General features: G+C 55.3%; 2 protein-coding genes across 4 annotated transcripts in view; both read left to right on the top strand.

Annotated features, from left to right (window-relative positions):
• Window positions 1-1,917: 1,917 nt before the first annotated feature.
• On the top strand, window positions 1,918-9,344 carry LOC310884594 (uncharacterized protein; the record flags this gene model as incomplete). Of its 2 annotated transcripts, none has more annotated exons than XM_083806573.1 (2): window positions 1,918-6,232; window positions 6,506-9,344. In XM_083806573.1, the coding sequence occupies exon 2, from the start codon at window positions 8,058-8,060 to the stop codon at window positions 9,342-9,344; it is 1,287 nt and encodes a 428-aa protein (XP_083662699.1). In that variant the 5' UTR covers window positions 1,918-6,232; window positions 6,506-8,057. The 2 variants fall into 2 exon arrangements, with proteins under 2 accessions (XP_083662699.1, XP_083662698.1); XM_083806572.1 differs by having other exon boundaries at window positions 1,918-6,393; window positions 6,509-9,344.
• A 266-nt stretch (window positions 9,345-9,610) lies between these two features.
• Window positions 9,611-23,129, top strand: part of LRRC75A (leucine rich repeat containing 75A) — an 86,162-nt gene continuing 72,643 nt past the window's right edge. For both annotated transcript variants that reach the window (XR_014574296.1, XM_083806574.1), the window contains exon 1: window positions 9,611-9,873. Coding sequence is in view for 1 of the 2 variants with exons in the window: in XM_083806574.1 (XP_083662700.1) it covers window positions 9,613-9,873 (261 nt within the window). In the remaining variant the exon portion in view is untranslated. The remainder of the gene's footprint in view (window positions 9,874-23,129) is intronic.

The following is a 23,129-nucleotide window of genomic DNA, read 5'->3' as shown; positions in this document are numbered from 1 at the left end:
CGGCTCTCCGAGATTTAACAACCTCAGCTTCTTATTGAGAAAAGTAAGCTCTTTGCTCAAGAAGCCAGGGCTTTTCTCTAGATTAGGGCCAAGAAGACTTAAGCAGGGAAGAGGTCTTTGAATTTCATCTGGGGTGCTGCAATTTGGCACTTGGGTGGGCTTTGTTCTCATCTGTCCCTTTGAACCTTTTGGGGGCTCTTGCTTGGGAGAGGTGCGTTCTTGGGATCCCTTGGCAAGTTGTTGATGAGCTCTGCAGTGGTTGCTGTTGTCCTTGTCCTGATGATGCAGAGCCCTAATAACGCCGCTCCGGGCACCGCGGCGCGTTGGCTCGGCAGGGGGCTCTTGCGCCCGGCATCGAGTTGGAGGATGGCCTCGTGTTGGGTCCTCATGGTAGTGTGGTGAAGGTCTGATCCTCCAGTGGTTGATTTCTCTGATAGATTTTACATTAACTTTGCTAAGTGGTGGTGGCTATGGCTTTTAATTGCTCTGAGGTTAAGTCAAGCGACAGCATTTTAAAATGTTGTTCTTCTAATTCCGTGTTTCTTTCACAAATGCGTTCCTCTTGCAAGTGGTATCGCTCAGATGCTGAGTAATGTCACAGAAGGAGCACTAGAGTAAAGGGGAATGAGATCCATGCTTCTCAGTGCTGTTTCTAATTTTTTTTTTTAGCTCTAACTTTTGACTTGCAGCTTGTCTGCACAGCTCATCATTCTAAAAGGGTCGTGAAGCAAATTCCAGAGGCTGAGGAACCCAAATCTCCTAGGAAATGGATGCAAGATGAGTCTCCAGCTTGGTCTTGAAAATCTCAGCCCTAAAATTTGGATGTTCATGCATGCAAAGGGTCAAGAGCTTTCCATCTGTGCCAATGTCATCTGATCTGATATTTCTTTTTCTTAAAAGACTGTCATTTCTTTCCTTTTATTTGCCTGCTTCAAAAGTTATTTTCTTGTCCTACCTCCTCATGTCATGATGAGCAAAATTATCCTGTTTGTGCTGCTTACTTAAAATATAAAATTAAATTAAAAGAAAAAAACAGAGGAGCAGTTTCTGCTCCTTGGGGGATTTCCCAGGACCATGCATCCCCTGTGCACAAAGGCTCTGAGCTGCTTCCCTGCTGCTCCTGCCCTCCTGAATTCGCACACCGTTGGTTTGTATTTAGCATGCGGTGACATCTTCCTTTAACGAGCACATTTGCCATCTGGGCTGCATTATTTAGACATCTCCAGGAATGTTTTAAGCCGCTTCTGCACTCCCCCCCTTCCTGGCAAACAAATATTTATGCAAGGCTTCACCAGCACCCTGGTGGAGCGGGCAGTCACTGGCCTTGCACTGAGCCAGCGATCGGGCACGGGGGGAGCCTTGGCTTTGCCCCACCAGGTTGGAAATGGGAAATCCATCAGTTCTACCCAGCTTCTGACCCTTTGGTGGGGAAAGGAGGGAGAAGGGAAGTGCTGATCAGAGCAGGTTCGGTGGCAAGGTTCAAATCAGAGCCATGCCTGCTGCTGGTCTGAGCTGGTGTCTGCCACGCGCTGGGCTTTGGGTGGGAGTGAAGCAGTTTTGCTCCAGAGCAAACAAAATCTGACATCAGCTTGGTCTTGCAGGGCCCTCGGGCGCTCAGCCGCAGTGGGAGGGATGCAGCACAGCCACCCCCGGTGCTTGGGAGCGCTCTGCAAATTCCCCTTTAAACACTGCAGGGAGCGCAGCGTGGATGTATCGCGCTGGATCAGGTCACCCTGACTCGCCTGCCTGTGTTTTGCTCAAATGACCCCAAAACATTTGATTATTTCAATGAAACGAAATTGGATTTTGCTGCTGATGCCTTTGCCTGATGCGAGCTGTTGTTTATTCCCGGGGGAGGGAGGCCCGAGAAGACACAAAGAGGAACACGGTGCCGTATCCATGCTGGCTGCCTCGCTTCGTTACAGAGAGCCAGTAAGAAAACCAGTGTTTCCAAAATCAGAAAGTTTTTTTTTTTTTTTTCCTCCCACAAGCAAGTTAAAACTTTGATTTATATTTATTATTTTTGAAATATCAAGTTTTTACTCTATGCTGGAAAGAAACCAGTGGTTTCAGCCTCTCTCTCTGGCCAGGAAGTTTTGGAATCGGGTCAGTTTTACCCCACGCTCAAGGGATGTGAACTGCAAACACAAAAGACTTCACTCGTTCCTGCTCAGGAGGAGGATCTCCTCTGGTGTGCAAGCAGGGAAGGCATTGACTGGATCATGGCTTTGCTTTGAGCTTTGGGAAAGTTCAGACCTTGGTGCAGTCCAAACCAGGGGTCTTATTCCTGCCTGAAAACCCATGCCATGTCGTTCTTTAAATAGAATATGTATTTTTCCAGCTTTTCCAGTTAAAATGGAGAAAAAACTTTAATTTTGCTATTAACCGAAGGCTGTGCTGTGCAGCATGGAGTTTGCTTCTCGTAACTGGGAGTTTAAGCCTAATTTTTCTGTTCTCTCAAATGCCCTGAAAATAGTTCCTTCATCCCAGATAAAGCCCCTGCTGACAGCGCAGCTTACTGAGGACACGGCCAGTCAATGGATGAGCACGAAGCAAACGGGAGATGAAATCATGGGGATTTATTTGTTGCCCTCCCTTCCCATCTGCACTCCTTTTCCTTTCGGGCAGTGTTGACTTGCAGGTAACCGAGCCTAGATTTTGCAAATTATTACTGTCTGAATCCTGGAGAACTGCAAATTCCCAGCCTTTGTGAACTGTGACCTTCAGGCTGAGCATGAGCTCTGGCTGTCACCTTGCTCATCCCTGAGCCACGTCCCCGACCGTGCCCAGCCCTGATCCGTGCGGGGCGAGAAGCCTGCTCCCTGTGCGAGGGAGAGCATTTAAGCAGCTTTGCACAAATGAGATTTGCACCAGTTGGTTTCTGAGAACCAGCCACTGAGCTCAGCTCCTCCTGCACTCTCCCCGCCAGGCCGGGTGGGTGCAGGTGACGTTGGTCCTCTTCTAAACAGGGGGCGGCCTGAGTTCGACGGGCACTTTGTACACATTTCTGAAGGTAATCTGGGTGGCGTTGCTCACCCTGTCTCTGAGATTTAATGGGGCCGAGGCTGCCAGACAGCAGCAACTTGGTTCTGGTGCTGAGCGCTGTGTCCCGGAGCACCAGCCACAAGGCCATGGTGGAGTTGGGGCTCTGATGTGTGCCATGGGGCCATGGTGAAGGAGCTTGGAGCACTCATGGTTTGTGGTCCGCGAAGCCTTGCACCTTCAGGAGCCACCAATTCAAATCGGGTATGGCTGGAAATGCAGTTTGCAGTGCAAAATGAGTTGGATCCCAGTTGGTGTCCTCACGGCCCCGTATGGTTCCCCAGAACCACCCCAGTGTGGTGCTCGCAGTATCGCTCATCACCGACTCCACCAAGCAGGCGTCAATCCCCAGCAGAAACCAGGGAGTAAATAAATGGAGTACGCGATCCAGAAACGTGTCCCCGGGGGGCTCGATAACGCGAGCTCCCGGGGCGCAGGCCGTTCCCTCATCCCACCGTGAGGCGTGGTGAGAGCCGGCCTGCTGGCCCCGGTGGGACAGAGGGGGCTGGCTACTCCGAAACACTCATCTCCGTGTGATGGCTGGGTGCTGGGAAACGTTTGGAAGGAATCAGGCTTGGCCTTGCCAAAACACCCCACGAGTGCAGGGCTGGCCCTGGGGGGGCTCAGCTTGGTGGTGCTTGGGGTGGGGGTGAGCTCCGGGTGCCAGCAGGGTGCTGTCCTCAGCTGGGATGGAGTTAAAGGTTCGTGTCCCATCGTGGGGACGTGTTGATGTCCCGTCGCGGGCTGTGCAGCGGATGCAGGATGGTGACGAGGCTCGGGCATGAAGCAACCTTTGGGAAAAACCCCAGAACCCAGCCCAGGAGTGGTGACCCCGGGTCCCATTGAATTGGCTGTTCCCCCGCAGCAAATCTTACCAGCAGAAAAGGATAATTCTCCATCAAATACTCATCGTTGTGGTTTTTTTTCCACTTTTGAAGCAAGGCAATAATTTTCCCTGTGGACCAAAGTGCAGAAAACTCTCCGAGCCTTTGAAATCCTGCCTTTTTGCAAAGAGCTGGAGGGAAAGGAGAGGGTGGGTTGCGAGATGACTCCAGAAAAACATTCAGTGAGCCCTCCTGGCAGCTCTAGCATCTTGCTAAACAACTTTTGGGCTGTGTGTAAACAGTCCTCTGCTTTTATAAACACGGCATCCAGATCGTGGAGTGGAAAAAAGCTGCGGCCATCACGTGAAGGGGAGATGTATTGCTTCCGGCAGCTTAAGTATTTTTATCTTCTCTCGGGGTTAAGGGTTTGGGTTTGGACGTATTTCGCCTGGGAAATGTGGGAGCGGGGAGAGGTGGCACTGCAGAGGGCGAGCACCTGGAGCTGGAGAAAGGCAGGTTGGCAGAAGCCCGTTTTGGCAGGTATTGAATGTGTGGGGATGGTGGGGTCTGATGCAGCGCGTGCGCTTTGGGTGCTGGGATCCGTCCTCCCAGCACCTGCGGGGGTAGCACAGGCACCCACCTCCACCCCTCTGCATTGGGATAATGTTTCTGGATTTGTCCACTCTTCCAGTTGGACCAAATTATTTAACATTTGCCAATGGCTAATAATAATAATACATATATATATATATAAATATTATTTTTTTTCCTGGGAGGCAGATGTAACCTTATAGGTTTGCCTGGCCCAGAGGAGAGACAGTGTCTTTGTCCCTGATAAAGGGACAACCCCCTTTGAGCCCTTTAATAAAACCGAAGATGCAGGGGGCTTTTTGGGGGGGATGCAAGGCTTTTGCTCGGCTCAGGAACCGCTGGGCGAAGTCCTACACTTAGCACTGGAGATGGTCGGTACGATAACACGCACACAGGAGAGGCACCCAGCAGCGACTGCTCTCTTCTGGCTCTTTGGGACTGAATTTTAAGCAGCCGAGTTACCTGGAAGCAAATCCTGCCCTGTCGGCCCCCCGCCTGCTCTGCAGCTAGCCCTGAGCCCCAAGGCCTGGTGGTTTTCAGGCAGCGAGGAGGAGGAGGAAGGCACTTCCCTCTGTATCACACCAGCATTTCTCTAGCTGCTCAGGCTGCGTTTCCTTTGCTCTGGGCGGTGAAAAAGGGGATTTATTATTTTTTTAAAATCTTTTTTGTTTGCCTTTTCTGGTTGAAGCCGATTATGGGTAACGAATTCAAGGTGAATAGGGAAAACTTCATCCGCTGCCCAGAGGAAACGCATTGTGTCTGATTTCTCATTTCTTCTTAAACCGCTCTCTGAGTACATGTAATGTTTCTCATAATTATATTGCCTCGTTTATCCTGGGGTTTGGTTCGTCTGCAATTACATCCTGCTGCACTTCACCTGGCCCTGCTGCACCGCCTCGCTGCCGGCCTCGCCAAACCCGAACCGAATAAAGCCTGGGGAAGGGGTAGCTGTGTGTTCTTCTGAAATCAGATTTTTATTCTGTTTGGCTCTTGTCCCCAGAGAGGCCGTGTGGAGGCTGGCTGCTCTCCTCCGCCTGGGCCTGGGGCTGTCTTCCAGCAGGGCTGCTTTTTTAAGTCAGAGACGAAATCTCTTTAACTCTGGGATCCCTTTAAATGCCATCTTGACAGCGATATTTCAAGTGGCCAGCTTAGTCCCGTCCACACAGCAAGCAGCGCTAACCTGCATCTGATACTGACATTTAAAATTAATCCTAATCATTCATTCCCCATCAAGACAAACCGATGAGTCGTGTGTTGCCCTCAGAAGCAAAAGTTTGCCTCTGGTGAGCACCAGCAGCAGAGTTTGGGCCCCAGCAAGTCCAGGTTTGAATGCCCAGAGCTGCTGGGGACACAGAAAGCTGCTCTGGGGAAGAGTCGTGGGCTGGGCTGGGCTCTGCGTGCAGAAGCGACGGTGGGAGCTCTTGTAAGCTGTAGGTTTGTGGGGGTTTCTCAAAGCATTTTGAGCAATATTCCCCTTTTCATTACCCCAAATTGGACCATGCTTGTGCAGAGTGGATTTTCCCATTTACGATGGGAGTCCTGGTTGAGATCTGAGATCAAAAAGGGATTTTCTGCTTTAGGCTTTGTGCAAAATTAATCCCCCCGTCTCAGTCTGTGAGCGTACAGAAGTCGCAGCGTCTTACAAAGCGCATTGCAAAGGCCAGCACGAGTGGCATGCCAAGAGAGAGGTGTCACCGGGTCGCCATCTTCCAGAAACAGCAGCCAGCCCTTCCTGGCAGCGGGAGGTTTTACCCGTGGCTGATTTGAACCCAAAGGTACCCTCGTTTATGTGTGCAGGGCAGTTTGGTGGTGGGCACGGGCAGCTGAGGCTGCCTCTGGGTGCCTCTGGTTTCAGGTGGCTGATGGTGGATCCAGCGTCAGGTCGTTGGCTCTCGTGGTGCGGGTGTGTCCTGGCCTCTGCACGAGGCTTCGTGAGGTATTCCTTTCGTTTTGGTGTAAAAGTGAGAGTGTTCTTAAATCCGAGTTCTGTGGGAGAGGAGAAAGTCTTCTCCCAGGGCCTCGTAATGTGAAATTATTTCCTTTTAAAGCAGCGGACTGTGGTAACACGCCCTTCATACGACGTACCGTAAGAAGTGTGAAGAGAGTTAAGGAAAAAGAAAAGGCAAATTCCCTTAGACGACCATCTATTAATTTGTAGTTTGCACACATCTGCACGAAGGAAAAAATGCGGATTGGCTGCGGATCCAGTAATGACTTTTGCAGAGTATTTCATCGGTCAGAGAGCTCCAGAGCAAGCTGCGGCCTGCGGAGAGCTGCGGCCTCGACTTGTTCCCAGCACACGAGCCCTGGGTGTGCTTGCTTTGTGCACAGACAACTGGGTGTGTGTGCAAGATGAGCATTGCCACGAGTGGCAAAATGAGGCCGGGTCCCTCCCGGAGGGGCAGTAGCGTGTCCTGAGCTCTCTCTGTTGGTGTAACAGGAGCTGCGCTTTTTATTTTTTTTTGCCTTTTTGCTGGCTTTGTCCTGCGCTATAAATAAGCATGATCAGGAGCAGCAGATAATCTATCCGCCCTGCTGACAGGAGTGTCAGAAGTGCAAAGGTTGGGTTTTATTTATTTACTCGGGGCTGCGGTTGCTGTGCGAACCCACCTCTCCTGCCAGGATGCGGCTCTGCTGGCTCGCCTCTCCTCCGCCAGAAGCGAGGGGAGGGGGCTTTGGGCTTTAGCCCCCGCGGGAGCGTGCATCAGCCCTGTGGGCATCCCAAGGTGGGGGTGAAGGTCCCCCACGAGCTGATGCTGAGGGTCCTGGGGGCTTTTCTGGGAGACGGTGCCACGGAGAGGGTTTGCTTGCTAAAAGAATGAGCTAGACGTAAACTGGTTGTAATCCCTGCTCCAAGCTGGTTCAGAGGTGAGATAAACGCACGGCTCTTTCAATTGCTTGTGTTTGCAATGACCACAGGGAAGCAATTCTTGGTGCGGGCTGCATCATGCCCAAACCCCTTTACCAGCAGGCCGAGCACCTGCATCGCAAAGCGCTTTGTAACGAACAGGCTCTGGGCTGAAGCTTCGGGACAGGCAGAGGATTGTAGGGCTGGAAGTGCTGCTGGTGCTCAGCTGATGCCAGTGGGAAAAATGCCTTGTGACGGGCAAGGTGAGCGGTCCCCTCCCCACAGCTCTGCGGCGTAGCATCGGGCTCCAGGTCAGGAATGATGCTCTTCAGTTTACTGACATGCGCCCCATGGAATCCCCTAAATCTCTGGTTGGTTTCTACGAACCAAGTGGCTCTGTGTTTCCTCGTGTGGCTTAACCTGCCAGGGCTGGAGCAGTGAGATGCAGTTTTTAGCTCATGGAAGCAGCACAAGGTGTACCTCGGGGGGAAGCACTGGTGTTAAGTTTGGCTTTGGATGCCACAAAGCATCTGCAAACCAGAGCCAAAGGATACCGAAGACCGTGGGGCTCTGCATGGTTCTCATGGTACAAAAACGTGTTATAGTGGCCGGACTTTGGGGTTTTAGAAATCTCTGTGCAGGCCTGCAGCCATTTGGATACGCAGGAGAGCTGCCTTTTACTCCTCGGAGTAACAAAATACCTGCGTGCTCATGGAGGGGCGGTTGCACGGGTTGCAGAGGAGGCAGAAAGGATGCAAAGCTGCTCGGGGGTTATTTCCGCCCAGCTACAGGCTGCCCCCCTGGCATGCACCTGGTGCAGGAGGGGATGCCCGCCCGGCCGAGCAGCGGTGTGGGACGGATGCCCGCAGCTTGTTGCACGTCTGTGCTGGAAGGCAGCCCCCCAGGAGCGGCTCGGAGGCTGCTGCTGGGGCCGTGGCGCTCAAAACCTGAATTCTTCCCAGGTTATTTCTCGAGACGTCCGTCTGCTGCTGCAGCCGGTGAGCGCTGGCTGTTCCTCACCCTCCTTACCCCAGAGCTTCAACCCATGCCCCAAGCCCTGCCAGGGGGGTGGCTGGGAGAGGAGGAGCGGCCAAATCCCAGCTGGGGGGCTGCTGGGGGGTGCGGGCCGGGGCCGGGGTTCTGCACAAGGGGGGGTTTCAGGCGGGGCAGCCGCAGGTGGGGCTGAAGGCGAGGGAGGGGTCCCTCGGAGGACGAAGCCCCCTGCGGGGAACCACCGCCGGGATGCGCCCCGCAGCCCAGCCCCGGTGAACCCCCCCCTTATCCCCCCCACTTATCCCCAATCCCCCCGGTGCAAACCCCGGCGCTGCAGGGCGAGAGGAGGCGGAGGAGCAGCAGCAGCAGGAGGAGGAGGAGGAGGAGGAAGGAAGAGCCCCGTCCGGCTCCAGCTTCCTCCGCAAGCCCTGCCTCGGTGCACGGTGCCCGCCCCCGGCCCTCCCCCGGCTCTCCCCACTGCATGCCCCCCACCGCCGAGCCGAGCCGAGCCGTGCCGAGCCTCCTCCCGGCGGCCCCCCCCCTCCCCGCGGCTCCGCGCAACAGTTGCCCCCCCCAAGAAGTCGTGGCCATCCCCGGTCCTCCCCCCCCCCCCCGAACCCTTGGAGAGCCCCCTCGGCTCCAGCAGGAGGAGGAGGAGGAGGAGGAAGAAGAGGCTGGGGGGCGAGCTGCGAGGAGCCCCCGCCGCTCTCATCGGCCCGGTGCCGGGGGCAGGAGCCCCGCCGAGCCCGGTGCGCGCCCCCCGCAGCCATGGAGCGGGGCGGCGGGGCCGTGCCTCGGCTCCTCCGAGCCGGGCTCGCCCGTCCTCGCCTCCTCTTGCCGGAGCGGAGCCGCCCTGCCGCCGGCCACCGGCCTCCCTGCTGAGCTGCGGGGGGGCTCCGAGCCCTTGGTGCGGCCCCCGAGCCCTTTGGGCATCCTCCTGTCCCCTCGTGCGCCTTCCAAACTCCTTGTGCATCCCTCCTGTGCGTCCCCCTAAACCCCTTGTGTGTCCCCCCTACCCCTTTCTGCATCCCTCTGTGCACCCCTAAACACCCTGTGCATCCCCCCCACCCTCCTCTGCATCCCCCCGTGCACCCCTAATCCCCTTGTGTACCCCTTTGTGCCTCCCCCTGTGCACCCCTAATCCCCCTGCGCCTCCCCCTGTGCACCCCAAATCCCCTTGTACACCCCTTTGTGCCTCCCCCCGTGCACCCCCAATCTCCTCTTGCCCCCTCCCCCCCCGTGTGCCCCCCACCCCCTGGCGTCCCCCCACCCTCGCATGCAGCCGCAGGGCCCCGGGTGCCGGGGACGCTCGCCATGGGCACCAAGCAGACCAAGGGCTGCCAGCCGGGCAGCGCCGGGGAGAGCCCCCCGACCCACCAGCGCAAGAAAGCGTCCCCCAGGGACCGGGGGGACTTCCTCGCCTCCCTCGTGGTGAAGTCCGGCGAGAAGTTTGGCAAGGGTGCCGGCAGCCTGCCCCCCTACCACCGGCGGATCTGCATGATCCAGGACATGCTGGTGCTGGTGAAGCAGGGGAAGCAGGAGGAGGCCACCGAGCTGCTGAGACACCTGCGGCAGGTGAGGACGCGCAGCTTTCTCCCCCCGGGGGCTGCTTGCTTGCGGTGGGGAAAAGCCAACGCGGGACCGAAAGGCACCCCGTTCCTGAAACCCGGCGTGCTGCCCTGATAGCAAAGAGGGGCGCGCTCCCTTCTTCGCGGGTCTGACTTTTGTGGCGTGCTTTTGGGGACGTGGCTGAGGAGCCGCGGGGTGGTCGTGGTGCTGGGCACAGGGAAATAACCCCAGGGAGGTGCTTTGCATGGTCAGGAAACCCCGCCGGCTGCGTTTTCTCCTTCCCTTGGTGGCTCGCGCTGATAGCTCGGGGTTTTGCGGCACGCGCAGCCCACTCGAGGAGGTTCCCACTCAACTTTGAAAAGTTGGGTGGTTGAGGCGGATCTGCAAAGCTCCGAGGCAAATCGAGCCGGCAGCTTTTGAGAATCGGCTCTTTCCTTCCAGGCTGAGCAGCACCAGCAGCTGGCAGCTTTGCTTTTTAGCTCGTTCTTTTTGACGCACGGCTCTCGGTGGAGTTCTGCTCGTGTTGTGGAAATGCTGTCGGAGAGGGGGGAATTAATTGTGCCGAGCTCGAGACCTTTCCCCTTGAAAATCTGTTTGAGCCGGGCATTAGCTGAGAGGCAACGCTACGGGAAGGTGGTTTGAGCAAACAGCGGGGCAGCCGGGGAGCGCTGCTCTGCACCCAGGAAATTCGCATTTAACCTTTTCTGCTGATAGAAGATGATAACGAGACCGAAGCGCTGGGCGTCTTTGAGGCTCTGGGGTATGCTGGGCTTTGAGGAGCCGCAAGTTTTCCATGCAAACAGAAAGCAGAGCTTCACCAAGCTCGGGTTTTCGTGCCAGAAGCCTGCACGGCGTCCTGGTGTTCGGCACAACCAGTTTGACCAGCTGGGGGAAAGCTTGCGGGGCACTGGGAGCAGCTTCTGGCCCCGTAGCTCTGCTCAGCGTCAGTCTGTCCGCGTAAAAACCCAGCTGCTCCAGGGCCCTGCGGGTTTCTCCTTGCCGTCTTCGCGTTTGGGCTTTGCTTTTTGCATTTCCCCCCTGTTTTCAGGTCCTGTTAAGATTTTCACAAGTGGATGCGTCGCTCCGGGCATGGCCCTGACCCCGTCACCCGCCCCACCCCAAGCACGTTCCCATTACCCTCGGCTGGCATCCCTCTGCCCACAGCTACGCGACTTGTTGCTGTCTTGGGAGGAGCCCAGCTGAGAAATCTGAGCAGTTTCATATGCTTCTGTGTTAGAAACCTCTCGAGACCGGCCCTGAGCCTTGAGATAAGGTGCCCTCCGAGATGGACGTGCCCTCGCCCCAGAGCAGGCTCTGAGGTGGCCGTGAGCCAGGCGGCAGCTCCGTGCCCCAAAGCTGCGCCGCCACAGCCCCGCCGAGCTTCACCCTGCGAGAGGAGCCCATTGGAGCTGGCAGAGGGACGGGTGCTAATTTTAGAGGGTGTTTCTATCAGCCCTGCACACGCAGACAGAATAAGCCAGGTGCCTGTGAAATGCCGTGACTTGTTCCCAAGTTCTCCCTGGCTTCAGGTCCTGGTTTTTCTTGGTGATGCTCTGGACCGTCCTCGTCCCTCCTGTGTCTGTGGGATGGCTGGGGAAGGTGTGGGCATGTGTCACGGGCACTGCCCTAGTGGAAAATCCCATTGTGGGGGCATCCCATCATCTGCCAAGGGAAAAAAAGGTCTCCACTTTGGCTAGAAATCGATTTAAAATTCCTGGGGAAAGCGAGGGACCTGTTACAGTCAGATAAGTCGTCGTGAGTGAGCGTTGCTGAAGAGCTCGCTCTGATAAAACATATCTTAAAGTGTCAAAATAGGGAACACTTTGTCCTAGATACTATAATAGACTTGAAGCACATTTTTAATGAGGCGGTATTATTCTTTTGCCTCCGGGTAGCGCATGTGGGATGCCCCACTGAGCAGATCCTGACGGCCGTGGGTTGTGACGGGTCGGCTGTCGGTGTGCTGGCGGCTGCGGGGACGCTGGCATCGCTCCCGGGGGAGGCAGCTGGGGCTGGGTGGTGGTGGAGGCTTTGGGAGCTCCTGAATGTGGGGTTTTGGGGGAAAAAAGGGGGGCAGAGACCTCTTCTCGTTAGCAGTGGTGCGGCATCGATCGCAGAGGGGCTTCGCTGCTTGGGCTGTGTAATTACAAACTTAATGCGCAATGATGATGGTGATAAGGCCACAAGACTGGGGTTTTCCAGCAAAACTAGCTCTCAGTTGCGTTTTGACTGTTTTCTTTGAAAATCCCAGCCATTTAGGTCACCGAGAGTCTTTCCACTGACTTCATCAAGCTTTGGAGCGAGCCCAGCACGCTAACGAGGGGGCAGGTGACAGCATCCCTGCGTTTTGGAGGTGCTCCATCCCTGGTTTAAGTGGGATGAGCGTGCTGGCAGACACGAGGCTGAGCAGATTTTTGGCTTTCCTTGACCCAGCTCCCTGACCAATCCCCATCCACCGGCTGCGAGAGGAGGCTCGAGGGGACCCCTCCTGCCTGCCGGCCCCCACGCCCCAAAAACTGGGGTCGACGATCAGCAAAGGGGCAGGGCAGCAAATGGCCATTGTGCCAAAGCACGGACAGGTCCTGTGTGTGCTCCACCAGCCTCTGGCACCCGCTGCCTTCTGCTCTTGCTGGCCTCTTGCATTTCACCAAATTTGGCCAATTTCCCCCTCTCCTCCACAGCCCCAAAGTGGGAGCGCCGCTGTTTCCTTTACAGGCTCCTGCAAGGATTAAGGAGCATTTCCAGAAATGCTTTGGAGGTTGCAAACAACTATAAAAGCGCAAAAGATAGGAAGCAGGCTGCTTTTTGTTTAAAAAGGTTAAAAATGGGAATAGCAGCCGGCCAGACTCGTTCGCTTCGAGGCTGCTCCTCGGAGAGGTCACAAACATCCCCAGAGCCGAGGCGATCTGACCCCTGCCTTCCACCACAATAACGCCCGGCCTCTTACTGCCTGCAAGGTCTGGCAGTGGCCGTGAGCAGGGCTTCGTGCTCGTATTGCTCAGCCCGAGGCAGTGATGGGTTTTTTAGCTGGAGTACCGGTGGCTATTTCTTTCTGGGTTGGTAACGCATGGCAGGGAGCTGAGAGCCTTCCCAAACCGCCCTGTTAACCCCCCTCCCCAAAAAGTGCTGCCCTCTGTTGATGAGGGGTGATTCCCCGTAACCCATCCTTGCCCCTGCTGCACATAGGATGCGTTTGGCAGTTAGAAACATCTGAGGATAAGTGGAAATAGGCTCAAACGCTTCCCGTCTTGGTGAGGCCAGCATTTGGGGTCGCGATAGCCGAGAAGCCTCCCAGCCCCGTGGATGGAGCCGCTTGCCTCTCATGGAAATAATCCTGGTGCTGAACAAGTCGGGATCCAGTTTCCCTGCTGCAAAGCCCAGATTGACCTGTCAGCATCTTCGCTGCTTGCCCACATGGAGCTGCCACAGGGCCTCGTCCTATGGGATGGTGAGAGCTGAATTAACGATGTTGGCTCTTGGAGACACCTGGGACCCCGCTCCTGGACCCTGTACCCCAATCCTAAGGCTCTCAGGGGTGGGAGAATTGCATCTTCTCCATGCCAGTGGATTACCGTGCCCATTGCCATCCATTGCAGGAAGCAAGAGGCTTAAATATTGTATAGAGCATCCCTTTTTTCTTTTTCTTCCTTTTTCTTTTCTTTTTTTTTTTTTGAAGTCCTCTTGAGTTTCAGTGGTTAAAGCAGCCAAGCACTGTCAGTGTATTAAATTCTGGGAGTGTCTCTCCTGCTGGGGAGAGAATTTGTAAAACAAAGCATGTTTTCCTCCTCTCTGCTGCCAAACGGATCGTTTTCCCAAGCGGGATGGCGAGGCGCTTCCCAGCACATTACGTCTCGCTCGAGGAATTTGCCATCGGCCGGGGCTTGGCGTGCCCTCCTCGCCAGGGCAGGGGCTGCCGCTGCTGCTGCTCGCCGCGGGCTCGGCCGTGGCCTGCCTGGGGCACGGCGTGGACAGCAGTCCCGGGAGTTAAATAAAAGGGGAAAACAGGGCAAAGTGTTCTGGTAAAACCCTCGGGATGCCGAAGGTGGCCGGAAGCCAAATTGCAAGGTCCGAGTCGCGGTAAAGCTTTGTGACTTGTCAGGTGGCTTTTCGGCTGATGCCTGGGTGGTTTTGGGATGAGACGAGGCTGGGGACGGGGCTCAGAGCCCCTAAAAGGGGTGAAGGCACCGCGGTAACTTCAGCTTGGAAGAAGGGGATGGGGCTCGGCGTGGTCTGATGCCTGCTGAGCTTTGCAGAGCCCGAAGGGTGCAGGCGGCCGCCCCTTGCCGTGAACGTGCAACCCCGCGAGCTGTCCCCAGGTGTGTCCCTGAAGCTCCCAGGGGAAGGCAGCAACGTGGGGTGAGGGGGCTGCGAGAGACCCCAAGGCTGCCTTGGGAAGGTCCGGGCGGCTTGTGGGGCTCGTTGTAAGCAGTGGGTTTACTGTTGCTGGTTCTAAGTAGCATTTTTCTACTGGATGAGTCCCTCCCCATCTGGTTTTTGCCAGCGTTTCTGGGCTCTGCTCTTGGCTTGCACAGGGAGGTTGGCAGAGAAACGCATCGGGATCGGTCGTGGCGGGTCAGGAGTGCTCTGAGGGTTGCTCGTTTCCCCCAAATGACCCTTAGGGGAGACAGATGCTGTTGTGTGTCCTCTCCACGTCGAGGCGGATACGTTGTCAGCTGAGCTGCCAGTGATCACGGTGTCTCTGGCAGGGTGAAAGGGATGGGTTTTGGTGTCTCGTTGTCTCAGATTCAAACCAGCTCCCCCAAGGATGCCAGACACTGTTTTGCACCAGCCTTGAAGCACGTGCTTCGCCCCACAGATGGCAAACCTGCTGAAATATCCCTGCTTGGCCGTGTATTCGGTGTGTGTATCAATGCCTCGAGCAGACCCTGGGAGGCTCTGTGGGTTCAGGTGACCTCAACACAGCCAGACCACACCGTGTCTGCCCTTGTCCCCTTGTGCCAGCCACGGGGACTGTCCTGCAGCCCCTGGGGTGCTGTTGGACCTTGGCACCATCGCTTCTGCTCCAGGAGCGTGGTGCCCCCACACAACAGGCAGACACGAAGCAGTTTTTAGTGCCAGGCTGGGGACGCCCTCGCCGATGGCTGCGGCACGGCGAGGTGGAAATTGGGCAACGCAGCTTCGCAGGGCCCCGAGCTCAGCGCTGCTGCTCGGGGCTCAGCAGTCGGTTTCCTCTGGCCTGAGTTGCTGACGAAACCGCCGCCGGTGCTTTGTGCAAATATTTTTAACCCCCGGGCTGCTGGTAGCATTGGCAGCAAATGAACGTGCCTGATGGCAGCGGGGTTTGGTGTTTCCCACCCCAAATGGGCGGTTCTGGCCTCATTGCCGTGCTCTGCTGAGAGCTGATCTCGTGCACTGTCCTCTCTCGGCTTCCTTGTTTCCCATCCTGGTTCCTTCTGTTCTTTTCCCTTCCCCCGTGGGATCCGTGGGTGGATGCGCCCCGCTGTCTGCTCAGCATCTGAGCAGCCCGGCTTTAATTAAACCCCGGGAAGGGGGCTCCTGCTGCTCGTCCTGAGCCAAAGGGGGGATGCTGAGATGCAGGGGGAGGGCAGAGGCAGTTCCCGCCCCGCAGCGTGGGGGCAGCCCCCAGCTCCCTCTCTCCCTGTGCCTGCAGCAGCGATGCTCGCCGTGCTGCTGGCGCGGTTTCCTCTCCTAACTTCCCTGTCTCCCCTGGGATCAGGAAGAACAGAAGTCGGCACCGGTAGCGAACGCATTAATGCAATCCCTGCAACACGCCCAGGCAGGCTCCGTTTGCAGCACAAGGAGAGCCCAAGCAGGGCTGAGCCCCGTGTTCCTATACCTTCTGGCGCCAAAGGGCACATCCTGGCCGAGTTCCCTCCATGACCAGCCACCAGAGACCCCAGCTCAGCATTCCCCCGACCCCACAGCATCTCCCCGGGCCCACCGAGCTGGGCTGCGCGGGCTGCTCGTGCCCTCGGCAGAGCCAGGAGCCCCACGGCTGGGAGATGCTGCTGGCCGGCAGCCCCTGGCCACCACCTCGCCTGCTTCTGTAGCACCAGGATCGCATCTTTTTTTTTGGTGGTTTTTTTTTGTTTGTTTTTCACCTGGGCTGCTTCTGCTTTCCTGTCTGGTGGCAGGGCAGCTCGGGGCTCCAGTCCGCAGGGCACCTGAAATCCAACCTGTCCCCCCCTCTTGGCAGCTTCGTGTAGATGGCATCATTCCCTGTGTCGGGGGGTCAGTGGCCGTGGCCTCTTCTTAGGTAAGGGAGGTGCTTATGCATTAATACCGGTTTCATTCTGGTACAAAGAGATAAGGGATTTTTTAGCCTTTAATTTCTTTTGCAGGCCCTACCCGAAAGTCCAATACGATTTAATTCCCTTTCTCTCTTTTGTATAGCTCGACCTCTTTCTCCCCCAGTTTTTTGTAGAAAAGACCTCTGGATGGCAAATTCAATCTTTCCTCGGAAAGCAAAAGCAAATTGTCCTTTCCATCCCTCTCCAAATTGAAGAGTTAGCTCCAATTACCTAGGGGCTATGACCTCGCTTCTTGGCAACCTTGTGGCTCTCCGAGTTCCTCAGATCTTTGCAGGACTGTTCAGGTTTCAAGTCCTGCAGCTCCCAGGCTCCCCGACGGGCAGGATGCCTGCCTAGGGGTGAGCCTTTGAGGCAAGCCTCGGACAAGCATCGGGGCAGGAGGGAGGTGCCCCATGCGTTTGTGTGTCTCAGTGGGTATTTAATGCCCTATGGCCTCGTTGTTATATTTTCCATGAGGTTTGGCTCTCTTTCCATTACAGATCAGGGCTCAGGGCCGATCTCGGTGCAGGCGTTTCTTTACAGGCTATTTCTGGGCGTTGCGCTGGTTCAAGCAGCCCGTGCATCCTTTTTGTAGGTTTTTCCTGAGCTCTGCTTCGCCCAGGCTCTGATCGGGCTGCCTGCCGCTGGTTTCTTTTCTTTCATGTCCCCTTTCCTTCTGAGGCTGGTTTCTAGGAAATAGCAGCTGGGTTCCTGGCACCGCTCCGCTCCGGACCTGCCGCTTCCCGCTGCCTGCCCTCCTTGGGAGGTTTTGCAATGTTTGTGTCTGTGCTCATGCGGCGAGGGATTACATTCACGTGTTGCACAAGAGGTTTTGCTAAGGCCCTGTCCCTAAACCTCTCACAGGAATCGGGTTGAAGTAAATGTTAATTAACTAAAGAAGCCCCCAGCAGCCAGGCCGCGCGCTGCAGGACCCTTGGGTGCAGGGGCTGGACATGTGCGCTTCTCCGGAGGATGGGAAGCAGATGTTGGATTTCTTAGCTCCTTGCTTTACCTTTAGCCACAGAAAGTGAGTGCCAGCTGGGAAAGCAAAAGCTTTCTGATTTAGAAAGGGAGAGCCCAGTGATACAGGGCTGCATGTGTAGGGCTCAGCTGAGCCCCATCAAGTTTGGGGACAGTGACCCGCACGACGTCAGCTCCCCATTGACCTGTGGTGGCACGTAGAGCTAACAAAGCTTGTTTCATTGCAGTGTTCTGTCATTAATTTCCATATTTCCTTGTATTTCTCTGAGTCTCAATACTTGCTTATCGAGATCAGCATGCGGAGAAGTAGCAGAGAGTTGTCCACCTTCCATTGATGTGCCTCCTGGTGGCTTTGGGGCACGCCGAGGATCCTGCTCACTCCTTTTGAGCACCAGCTTCCCTACTGGTACTGCTGGATGGAAACCGAATTGCCAAGAGAACGTTAACCCATGAAGGAGAAGTCCCCTGTTAGCTACAGCCGGGGAAGAAAGTAGGTGTTTGTAGGGTTCCTGCTTCCCACTGTTATCCAGGCATGCTTCCAGGGGAGGAATTATGATGCGATGCTGATGCATCACTGCACCAGCCGAGCAAGGCTGCGGGGACGTGGGGAAGAAGCAGACTTTTGGCATCTGCAGCCCCCAAATGAACGTCTTGGGGAGTCCCCTCTGAGCACACACCAGCCCTCTCGCTTCTCTGGTGCAGCTTTTGGCCAAAAACGCCAGTAGGGACATCAGTGTGCTCGCAAATACCCGCCTCAGCTGCCATGCCAGAGTGACGGTGAGCAGTGGGGGCAATGGGAAAGCTGAAATGGAAATGCAGAAAAGTGCCGTGGTTGGGACCAGAAGGGGTGCTGGATGTCTGGGAGCAGGATGCGGGTGGAGATCCCATCTCCCAGCAGGGCGGCATCAACCTGCCTCCATGCCTCTCCCAGCCCAGGGCACGGAACTGGTACCTGCTCATCCCAAAATGCAGCTCTCCCTGCTCTGTGAGCAGAAAAAGGGAGGATTTGGGGGAAATCTCACTGCCCGTGGTTGCTGTGGGCTTCCTGGGTGATGGCAGCTTGCAGAAAGGCAGAAAGTGAGAAGCAGTTTGGGACGTGAGCACGAACAACTTATCCGTGGCAGTGACCGCAGCCAAAATCAGCAAGGAGGGGATCTGGATTTAAGCAGCCTGGTTTTATGGGTAGGATTTTTTTGGTTATCCTTTAAGCAAGAGGATGTTTTCCTGTTGGGTTGTAAAAGGCGGGTTCAGCTGGGTGCAATGTGATACTTCCTGCCCCGAGCAGGAGCTGTGCGGCTGCGGGGTTCCTTGTGTGTGGCTTTACTCTGGTGGCAAGTGGGGAATTTTGGGTTTACAGGATTGATTGCTTTCAGTTTTATTTTTTTATTATTATTATTTAGATTTGTGACTCAAGTTACACAGAGATGAAAGCTAGAGTTCAAAATGCAGGAAATTAGTATTTGAATGGGATTTGATCAGACAAAAACCTCAAAGTATGCTGGATATTTAGGGCACACAAACTTCTCAGAACACACTTTACATTTAAAACCAGCTGATCCATTAACCAGAGTATTAATTTTACACAATGAATTATTCTTCGGGCCACCTTAATTAGCGATCTTGGCTCTTGGGTTGCAGCTTTCCTTGCAGATTGGAAGGCGAAAACCTGAGTTTCTCTGAAAAGGGCAACGAAGTGAAGATGTTTTCTTTGCCCTTGTCAGGCTCCCCCAAAGTGCTTCGGTTTTTTCTGGTTGCTGTTTCTTCAGTGACTTCCCTTAAAATTTCGGCAGCAAGCACGCCCTGCTGCTTGGGCTGACATACGCCGGTTAACATGAAAGCGTGGCCATAGGTTGTCATTATCTTGAGTGGCTTGTTTGAAATGTATGCTTTAAAGTAGACGCGTGTAATGCATAAAGCCATTTTAAATGGCTGTATTAAGTGGATTTTAGTGTCATTGGGTTGAATTCTTGTGCAACCCAATCCTTTTTTTTCCTCCCTTAGCAAGGCCTATTTGTGGAGCCAAATGTTTTTACCTCTGGTGTTTTTAGAAGAGAGTGAGTGACCTGAGGGGTCCCACCCTGCCACAGCCGCACCTCCTCACCCCTACCAGCCTCCAGAGAAGCATCCAAATCCCCTGGTTCCCTAGGGAGGGAAGTTAGAAACCCATCAAGAAAGGGTTTTCTTTCCAGGCTTCTTCCCCCCGAGCCATGTACGCGATGCCTGAGACCGAGTCCCTGAGGCTCCACTTTGCCTGATGGTTAAAAACTGCGTGCTGTAAATAAAAACACGCAAGCATGGGATAAAACACGGGAAAGGCTGAATTTCTTCCCTTAACCCCTCCAAACGTGCCTGTTTTCACTCAATCATGCACTCCTGTAAGATGGGACGCGGCTCCCAGTTCTGAGCGGTGCAAATTGCAGGGCTGAGTGGGTCTTCGAGGGGCAAATGAGGAGGCTTTTGAAGCTCCCTGTGGAAAGTGGGGTTAATCTGCTCCAGCTGATGGCCTCCTCCATTACCTCCCCAATCAGCATCCCATTTTTCTCGGGGTGTTTTGAGAGGAAACCCTCGCCTCGGCAATTCCCTTCCTGGGGCTGCCTCGCAGCCTCTACTTGAGCAGACCAAATTATTGTGTGTGCCATTAGCAAGCTGTGTAATGAGAGTTAGGGACTGCCCACCCGGTGAATCGGGCAGAGGGCTGCAATTTGTACAGCCTGGCTGTGCAGGAGAGCTTTGGAGAGGAATTAAGAGCATTCAGCACGGCCCTGCTTCCTGCAGGTGTTGTGCTGTGCCGGCGCCTTCTCTTCTCTTGACTGCAGAGTGCAGGGCTGTGCTTTTCATCCTCTCTTTGCCTTATAAACGTTGCTTTTAACCCAATTCCCGAGTGCTCTTCAGCACCTGCAGCAGAGCATCCCTAGGGTGGGCGATGCAAACAGGCTCCTTCCAGGTCTCTGTGGTGGTGTTTGTGGGGTGGCTGTGGTGCAACAGGCTTGGAGAAGACCCCAAACCCAACGCTTGGTGGGCATGGATGAAAGCCCGGGGTGAGCCACGGTAGCTCCGCTGGGCTGAGAAATGAGAGCTGCCAGGTTGCCTTGGGCATCAGGACGGAGGGCAGCAGCAGCTCCTAAGGTTGCTCCGGGTTTTAGGATCTCTGCAAACACCCTGGGTGCGTCACAAGTGACCTGGGACTGCGTCGGCGCAGCACCCGGCACGGTGCAGGTGGCGACTGCGTGATTGCAACGCGAGCTGGCGTCCCGGTGCATGGCTCCACTCCCCCTGTTTTTTAGGCTGATGCACAGAAATGAAGCGGTCTCGGGGCCCTCCCTGCCCTCCCGTGGGCTCGGGGCTGGTTGCTCTTTCCTCTGTTTTCCATCCCACACTGTAGCTGCAGAGGGAGTTTGGGGCAGCCCGGCTGCGCCCACGCAAGGTCTGGCTGCGGCGAGCCGTGCCCGCCCCTGCTCAGGCAGACACGCAGCAGCTCTGTGATGGGATTAACTCCCTGAAACGTGGCAAGAGAACTCTGCGTGCCGTGCTGTCAGCTCTTGCCCGGCAGCTGCTATTCTCCACCAACACAAAGGAAATAAATAAGCTAAACTCCTGCAAGCCATTTTTTTAAAATATTCCCTTTCAACGTTGCCGCACCGTGTAAATCAAATGCGTTTCTAGCAGGAGCCGTGTTTGCTTGTGAGCCCTCCCTGCAGAGGTGGTGCCGGAAAAAAATATGCAAAAAATGGATAAAAAATAACAATACAAACCTGAAATAACCCCAAAGGCAGGAATAAAGCACGGTGCATGCAGCTCCAGGTCACTTTGCAGTCCTGGATTGCACACGGACAACGGCATTGTGCTGCTGGCCACCACGTGCCACGTCCTGGCGGGACTGGAGGTTCACCAAGCTCCATCTCTGATGTGCCAGGGAGTGGCACGGGGCGCGTTTGCAGCTCGTGCTGTCGATTAAGTGGGAAGCAGCCAGGCAGCTTTTCACCTTTGGTTCCTACTGGCTGCGGCAGCCTCAACAACCTCCTGGCCAAAGCACCAGAAATCCTAAAATTGGACTTATTGCCAGTTGACTTGAAAGCAAGGAATAACTTCTCTTCGTTTTCATGTCTTGGGGGGGGGTTGTTGCTTTTTTTTCTAATTTCTGACTCTCATACCTTGTGCGCAAGCAGTAGTAATAGTGTAAAAAGCCTCCTATAGACTGCGACCTTACATTTGCGTATATATGTGTAAAATATAAACTGTATGTGCAAGGAAATGGCCAAAATGTGGCTTGTGGCTCTCTAAAAGATTTCTCCATCCCAATCAGACTTGTCTAGAAGAGCCATCCTTCTTATTTACATTTACAGCACCCTAAAAGACACTGCAACAATTTCGGTGTAATTAGACATGAGGATTAAAATACCTTACACATTACACGAGCATTCTTGTTAGCAGCCAAAACCTCTCCTCCAGCCCCTGGACAAGGGTTGCGCTGTGTGGACTTTTCTCCCCGTGCTTTCTGCCTGCGTTCCTGCAGCAAGTCACTGCTGCTGTGCCACGTGCCCGCGTGCCAAAGGGGGTGAGATGGGGATTTCCTCGCTCTCGCTGGAGACGGCATCGCTGGGGACCTGCTTGGAGCCCGACCTTTGGCTGGGAGGTGGCTCTCCTGCTGCATGTGACATGCTTGGGAATGCAGCTCTGGTTTTGTGGTTGGTATTTCAAGAGGATGCTTTGTAGGGTGTCAGTGGGGAGGCTTCATCCTGGGAAGGACCCTCCCCGTGTGCTCCTTTCTGACCACATTTCTTTTTTTTTTTTCCAAGAACCTTTCTTTTTTCCCAGCAGGTAGCAGCCTGGTGGCTGCTGTCCCCTGGGGCAGGCAGGTCCTGAGGGCAGGGGCGGCGTGGGCAGCTCAGAGCAGCTGCTGCTTGCTTCTTCCTGAGCAGGGGAAGATAAAGGGAAAGAAGGAACGTGGTAGCACAAGATGAGTCTCCTTGTCAGCCTGCTGGCCCTCAGAGGTAGGGTTTTGAACCCTCCTCACTCCTCAGTGGTGGCTTTGGCTCGACCTATGCTCCTGCCGAGAGAAACAAGTTGTTTTTTTCCCCATTTAACATCTTGCAAAAAGGAATCTTTCCTTCCAGCGAGATTCCCTGACATTTTTTGGGGGGAAAAGGGTCCCAAGAGCCGGTCTGCGTCACCCTGTGCTCAGTGCCCCCGGCTCTTTGGGGACGCCGTGGTTCCCCTGCGTGCCCTGGGGGTGAGGCTGGAGGTGCCGGGGGGGCCATGGGCTGGCTGCTCCGGCTGCTGGAAGCCAGCCCAAGGCCTGCAGCGGTCACGTCTCGGTGCTGACTCGCTGCTGAGATCACCGGCCGTTTGTTCGGCTGCCTCGTGGCCAATTGAGGAGTTCCAGCCCAGGGTCACGGGTGTCTCGGTGGGACCAGAGCAGGGGGGGAAGGCTCGGCCGGCCGTGGGGCTGTGCAATGAGCTCATCCTGGCTCTGCTCCTGCTCAGCTCGTCGTCTTGCATCAGGTTTCAGCGCTTATTCAGCCCCGCTGTTGTATCTGGAAGGCTCTGTTAAGAAGTTGGTCCTGCATCCCGAAGGCTTCTCGGGTTCTTCTTCCTCTGCTGCTAGCTTCAGGAAAGGCTGCCAGTCCAAAACACTAGCGTTGGCTATTCAGAAGTCGGAAAAGAAATGTTCTCGGCTGGTAACGCCAGGGCTGCGGTGAGAGCTGGGAGCCAAGGACTTTGTTCTAGCACCTGTGGAAGTGTTCCTTGGCCGCAGCGCTTCGTGGGGCCTGGCTTAGCTGCCCAGGAAGGCTCAGCCACCCGGGGAGGAGGACGAGGATTAGCGCGGTGCTCTGTTACCGCCGGCATTTCAGGCCTCTGCTTCTGGCCGGGGACGCTTCCTGCGGCGGTGTAATGTTATAAGGAGGCAGGGAAATAGCCCAGGGCGTGGAGGCAGGAATCTCTACATTCCCAAAGGGACGTGTGTGTGGAGCCCAGGGGCTGGGGGATGCAGGTTGGCAGGAGGAGGAG

This window comes from Anser anser (assembly GCF_964211835.1).
Source record: "Anser anser genome assembly, chromosome: 20".
NCBI classification, from domain to species: Eukaryota; Metazoa; Chordata; class Aves; order Anseriformes; family Anatidae; genus Anser; species Anser anser.
This window is presented reverse-complemented; position numbering and strand designations above follow the sequence as displayed.